At 42.2% G+C, this 6,762-nt stretch overlaps 1 protein-coding gene across 1 annotated transcript in view; it reads right to left on the reverse strand.

Moving 5' to 3' along the window:
- Window positions 1-373: 373 nt before the first annotated feature.
- Window positions 374-6,762, reverse strand: part of LOC104468544 (amine oxidase [flavin-containing] A-like) — a 16,170-nt gene continuing 9,781 nt past the window's right edge. Inside the window, 6 exon segments of the mRNA XM_010082726.1 lie at window positions 374-805; window positions 1,276-1,338; window positions 2,787-2,898; window positions 4,349-4,446; window positions 4,876-4,933; window positions 5,858-5,911. Coding sequence (XP_010081028.1) covers window positions 650-805; window positions 1,276-1,338; window positions 2,787-2,898; window positions 4,349-4,446; window positions 4,876-4,933; window positions 5,858-5,911 — 541 coding nt within the window. The 3' untranslated portion in view covers window positions 374-649.

Here is a 6,762-nt window from a genome sequence, read left to right on the forward strand (position 1 = left end):
ACTTGTTGATCATTAAGGTCCTTTCCAACCCTAGCCATTCTATGATTCTATTTAGTGAGGTGCTTTGTGGTAATTACCTCTTTTCAATCAGATCATGGTTAAATTTCACGTTGTGATGATTAATAATTAATCACATACATTTGAAAATTAATTTGGCAATTCTATGTCTGATTTGCATGCTAATCTCTTCTGTGCAGCGGGAATGTTATGGGAATAACCTCAGATATTCTGAGCCACTAACTGAGGTGAATACATAAGGCCATCTACTATCTTATGTGGTAAAAAATAAAGTGGCAAGTGAAAACTAATGTATTCTCCAAGGCCTTGCTGCCTTTCAGGAAAGGTGTGATCTGCATTTTGCCTTCTCTGTGTTAGGAATATACCATTGATATTATCGTATCAAATCAAAACAAATGGACAAGGAAAAGGCAAATTTGAAAAACACCCCCACAGTTGATTTATTTCTGTTTCGCTGGTAGCAACTGCAGTAGATTTGATGCATTAACTATGGCATCAAAAAGAAAAAATCACAAGGAGAACAACTTTTGCCCTTTCCAGCTGTCCGTGCCACTTCTCTCCAAAAATAACACTCATCTGGTAAAAGGGAAGAAGAGGAAGTATTCAGCTTCCAATGGACACGTGGTCCCCACTAGTTTCGAATTAGGAGTCCCTTTTTATAGGCAAACAGCCCCGCAGCAGCCACAGAAGTGAAACACATGGTAGAGCTAAGCAGGCACAGCAGTCCCGGCACAGACGGCAGGTTCCTCTCCCAGAAGCTGGTGGTGAATGGTCGGGCTGGAACATCCTGGGGGAGAGAGAAGATGGTACCATTGCAGGGTGTCCCTTATTGCATGAGCAGGGGACACGGCAAACACCCCCTACTAGGGTGGGGAGATCACAGAGTTTTCCCGAGGACCACATCAAGGGGGGAAAGGAAGGTCAGGGCAGTGAAAGTCGTATTTTCTGTCATCTACAGGCCAGCACAAGTGGAATTTGTTGTCACTGGAAGGAGGTTATATTTGGCTTAAAACCATGGCCTGGGACTGGGCAGAACTAGGCTGACCTCATCCATTTTGCAGTCCCCCAGGCTCCAAGATCCATGCCCCTAGGTCTTGGCGATCAACCCCTCAGACAGGGGTAAGAATATTCCCTGGATGAGTTAAAAAAATGAGTACCATCAGGATGTGAGGTAACCAAAATCTTGTCGAAGCAGGGACTGCAGCCTGACTGAGGGGTGTGTGCCTGACCGGGTGACAACAAGAAAGTCTGGCTTACCTTTGACTCTGGCTCTGGCATCCAAATTTCATTCTCTGAGATCCTCCCCATACAGTGCAATATCTAGAAGAAAGTTATGTGTACCATGTCAGAAAAAATTAAAATGCACACTACTTTCAGTTTTGGAAAAGCAGAGCAAGTCAGAGCAAGGTGACATTGATAAAAGGTATAACTATGACTAGCTGAAAGTGCTTTGAACCAGAAAAATGTGTAGTGATTTCTCTGTTTATATCAGCAAAGAGAGAAGAAGGAGGCAGTTTTGGTAGCTTGTGTAAATATCTGACAGCTACTCATCAAACAGTGGTTTGCCTAACCAGTATTTTAAGGATAGAAGGACAGTTTCACAGAGTAATTTGTAAAAAGTAGGACTTCACTACAGCTTCTCCAGATGTTTATTTAATTTTTTTTTCCGAGTACAAGTAAAAATGCTTTTTCACATGACAGTTTGAGAAACAGCAAGGTGAGGTTGCCGTGACACACTCCGGACACAAAGCCTGTTAGGAGTGCTGCTGCTTGGATCACAAACTAGAAAGAAGAGAGATACAACTCTGGGACTTTCAAGGCACACAACTACAAAGCCATCTCTTGGCTATTCAGGCAGTACAAAGCTCACTGAGGATTTTTCTTGAGAATAAACTGACTGTAACAATCATAGAGGTTCTCAGGGGCAAATGAACGTCTCCAGAAGAGAAAGCTAACTGTCTTTGTAACTACTACTCACATGCATGGAGAAAAGAGAAATTAAGTGACTTGAAACAGAGCAAGTAATGAGGATTACAAGGCGAATATGATGTTCTATCAAATGGAAACAAAGGGCTGATTTTCCCTTAAATAACAGCTCCGTGGCTCTGCCATATAGCAGTTGTAACTGTAATGTACACCCTCTAATGTTTTTTCCCCTCCCTCCAGACTGTTGTAAAGGCATTTCACTGTGACTGGGAACCCAGCCCAATGCATGTCATTCTGAGGAGATTTAGACATTATCAGAGCCGCCCATTACGAATTCATAAAGCCGAGCTAACGGTACTCTCGTAAAAGGAGAAGCAGAAGGGATAGATCAAAAATGAGAACAATGCTCAGATTTCCAGATGGCTGCACAGGAAATAGCTGTGAGCATTTGTAATTACTAAAATTACTTTTAAAACATACAGTGATTAATTTGTTAGAAATTGTAGTAGCATATCTAAGGGCAGCATCAGGTTGGAGGGTTTTTTTCCTCTAGACATGAGGTAGACGGCATGAGCTTCATTTTAAGTCTCCAGTGCAGCAACACATTGCATAATTTTCTGATTTAGGTGAGATTCTTGGCTTCACTTTATTCAATAACAAACTAAGTAAAGTTTTTTAAAAAAAGCCTTTGGTTCACATCCTTTTCCGGGATTGTTCCCCATAAATTCTAGGAGCCTCTGCACAGTTACAGGGTGTGATGCACAAAATCAGACCCTGCAAGCTGTACTTAATTCTTTTTAACCTTTTAATAGAGATGTTGAAAGCAAATGAACAGTCTGTACCTCTCTGGCTGCTCTCTCTCCTGCCTGTACGGCCCCCTCCATGTATCCACTCCATTGGGTAGCCGTCTCCGTGCCAGCGAAATAGATTCTGTCAATGGGCTGACGAATGATCCTTAAAAACAAATGGAGAATGTCAGATGACAAGTAACAGGAAGGCGATGATCCTTCTAAAAGCAATTTATGGGGTTTGATGGAGTGCCCAACTTCAGTTCTCCAGAATTCCTGCAGACCCAGGCCAGGGAGCATGCTGTGATAATCTGTCCCCGCAGGACCACCTACTTGGTTCTGTACACAAAACTCGAGATCTGAGAAAGAGAAAATCTAAGGCATAAATCAGTGTGCCCAGTTTCTGTGCAAAATAATATGAGCCTTATTTTAGTGCTGGGATAAGGGATAATCCTAATAGCCTTCAGAAATGCAGTGCAGCTGCCAGATTTATGTCTTCTGCATGGTAGATTTGCTGTTATCCTGCCATTACAATGGGATGTGAATGATGTTTTTGCAGTGACGGGTCACTAATACCAGCTTCTGTTTGGAGGCTGGACTTGCCTGGCTGCAAGCCGTGCCAAAAGGGCACTGCAGCTGAAGGCCTCAGCATTCAGGGAGTTGAATTTACCCTGTAGGGTCATATAAGCCAGCCCTTCAGCTGTGCAAAGCTGCACGAGCATCCCGGTCAACGCAGCCATAGGTAAGGAGCTCCCTTTCCCACAGAGATATGTGCGTGCTCTAAGAGCTCCCATCTAATCCCCTGATTAGGTTTTTGCTGTCTGCATGACACCAGCTTCCCCACATGAGAGGCCTCACCCATCACTACCCAAGTGTTCAGATAAATTACAACAGCAGAGGCTGTGCACGGGATGACTTCTTCCCACTTGCATCTTGGCACAGAGGCAGGGTGTAACTCTGTGATGGACATACTAAGGAGCTCATGCTGTGATGTGCTACATGGTTTGTCTGGTCTTTGGCTATGGATACAAGATTTGTCTGATTGTTCCTGTTACATGCTGAGCCATGCCTTCCACACGCTTTTAAGCGACATACCTCCTACTAATCAGTATTATCTAACACGTTCCTTCAGGAGTACAGCAATTCTTCATGGGGAGGGCATGGGAGGCTTTGCTGGGTGGGAGGAAAGAATGAGTTTTCATGTAAGGGTTTTGTGTCCTTCCCTCATGATGTGACTCAATGGGCTTCACTGGAACCTGGTGCTCCAGGTACACAGTCAGTAGAGACTCTTCATCTGTCCAAGATGTGTGTCCTCAAGGTCTTAGAAAGCATTAAAGGGATCTACTGCAAACACTGTAGCAGCAAATACTGTAAGTTACCTAATGGGGAAATGTTTCCTGAACTAGCAGGTGTCTTTGTGACTGTGCTTTGTTTCCTTGAAAGTCACAGGAGAAGCTCTGCTCTTACTAAAGTCAGTAGCAAGATCCCTGTAGGATCTGAGTAGGGGAGCAGAAAGAGGGTTGGAGTTCCCCTAATATGCTACATATGCCATAAGGTGAATCACTGTACACGAGCTAAGAAATGTAAATGAGAAAGTAAAGCATTCTCTGGTTTACCTTCCATAAGAATACATTATGCCTGGTGGGAAGTAGGCTGTGTAACAACCCCCTGAATATTGTTCCATGCTCCAGTTCTTTTCTTCATAATGCACAGGCTGTAAGTATTAGCAAACATCAGAGAGTAAAACAGTGTCAGAGAAACTGGAAATAAAAAACAGATTTCCTTTGAATAAGGACAGAACAGGCTAAGGATACCTGTCAAAGGAGTGCCATGTCACCTGGCTAATGCTATCCATCCGCACAAAACAAATCTTTGTACTCTTACAGAAGCACTAGCCTCCCATGGGGAAATGACATGACAAATAAAACTGTGCATTGGCTTCTCTTTGCTTGAAAAGTGAGACTGGCAGCTCTTTTCTTCCTGTAGTACATGATGCTACCCTCCCCTTGGGAGCACAGATTATATGGCACAACATCCAATTTTAGGTACACATTTTAGGTACCAGGAATTTTGGCTTCATGGTCCAGAACAAAGGAGCAACATTACTGTACAACAGAGGTGAAAACAGGCATTCACTTCTTACATGTAAAGCCTCTTCCATCCCCATTGCCTTGGCATATGCTTCACAGATCTTCTTCTTCCTATATGAAAATAAAATCAGTCAGAAAAAAAAATTGGAAAAAACCTCTCAGCTATTGCTCTTCTTATAAAAAAATCACATTTATTGCAATACAATGGAAAAAAAGTTGGGTTTGGCTTGGTTTTTAAGTCTGCTTTCAAGTTCTTATCTTAACATACATATTTTAAATGCTTATGCCTAAATGTGACATCCAAAATGGACCCAGGGAATGGGAAATAAAGGTTGATTTTGGCAATGAGCTCTGAAAAAATAAATCTTTGTACAGTTATTTTAGGATGCAGAGCCAATTCATTCTCATGTTCACTGGTGTAAGACCAGAAGAGAAGCAATATAAGTCAATGAAATCCCTACAGATTTACTATAGCTGAAAACAAAATATGAGCTGGAGAATACTACTCACATTCCTAAGCAGAATTCCTCTTTCACTTGCATGTGTACCAAAAATCACATTTAGAAAGTACTGTTTGTTCCTTTCACAAACTAATGGAGAAACTACACTATTGTAAACACGGAGGTTTAAAAATTTTATCACCCAGTCTGAATGTGAAGGACACCCGAAACTACGCATACCAGCACTCTCTATATCCCCACAGTGAAGCATTATTCAGTGGAGATGCAGTCTGGGAATGTCTTTGGAAAAATCTTCTCAGTTCATACAGAGACACAGAGCTGATAAGCCATAACATGGAAGAGTGGCCAGGACTTGGAAACTCAGAAATATCCATAACTGAATGGATATTAGCATTAGTGTCTTGGCCTATTCATGCTAAAAGCTCAATTTTTGCCCCAATTTCCAGTACCTGTAGTTGCACTGAACATATATATATGTGCATATGCACATGCATATTCACACACATATTCCCATGGGGAGGCATCCCAGAGAACTGACTTATTTCTGAAAAATTTACAGTTTCTGAACTCTCACCTCTCTTCCTTACTGAGATGGGCCAGTTTAACAGCCTTTCTGGTAAGGATGAAACTGAAAAGAAAAATACGGTATATAAATATCATGCAGTGTCAGCACCCGAGCTGATTCGCAAACTCTTGCTTGAAATTACTCTAAAAAAAGACAATGAGCTTGACACTTTTTCATCATACCTTATCACTTAATAATTACAGGACACAGGGGTGAAAAGGCCTGTGCGGGGTACCCTGGGGAGTTAATTGAAAGGGAGATCGTACATTCCCAGGGGGCAGGCATAGAGGTCCACCTGGCAGTTCCACAAGGAAAAAGCAGGAAACTGTTTGCCACATGGGGTTTGGAGGAGGCTTACTGCTCTCAGGTCATGGAAGTTTTTAAGCCTTGAACATGCCCATAAACACGTACAGTTCAGTAGAAGTGGCAAGCTTTCCTTGCCAGATACTTAAGGAGTAGTTGCCTGACATTTATATTGGCCTTTTTCTGGCAGTCTTGCCTCAGATTACAGTGGAAACATTTGTAAAGATTGTTTGTTCATATTGGATAACCTATTTTAAAAGCCAGTCAATGCTGTTATATATTTTCCCATCTGTTTGTCCAAACGACAACTTTTTTACTTGGCAGTTTCTGCAGAATCCTGATTTCTTCACTGCACAGCTCCCCCCTGCTCAACCACCAGCTGATGTTAATTGTCCTGCCTCAGCTCAATGGGGGGAGGAGGCAAATGAGGATTTCTTGGACAATTGCATTTTCATATTGGCCCAGGCGCTAAATACAAGGCCCAACATAAGCCGAATACAGGCTCACAAAGCTAGGTAAGAAAGGGATCTATTTCTAAATATACTCCACAGCAAATAAAACATTAACTGAATGCTTAAAATTAACTACAGTGGAATTCAGCAACTCTTTCC

This window comes from Pterocles gutturalis, unplaced genomic scaffold, assembly GCF_000699245.1.
Source record: "Pterocles gutturalis isolate BGI_N339 unplaced genomic scaffold, ASM69924v1 scaffold605, whole genome shotgun sequence".
Taxonomy (NCBI): domain Eukaryota; kingdom Metazoa; phylum Chordata; class Aves; order Pterocliformes; family Pteroclidae; genus Pterocles; species Pterocles gutturalis.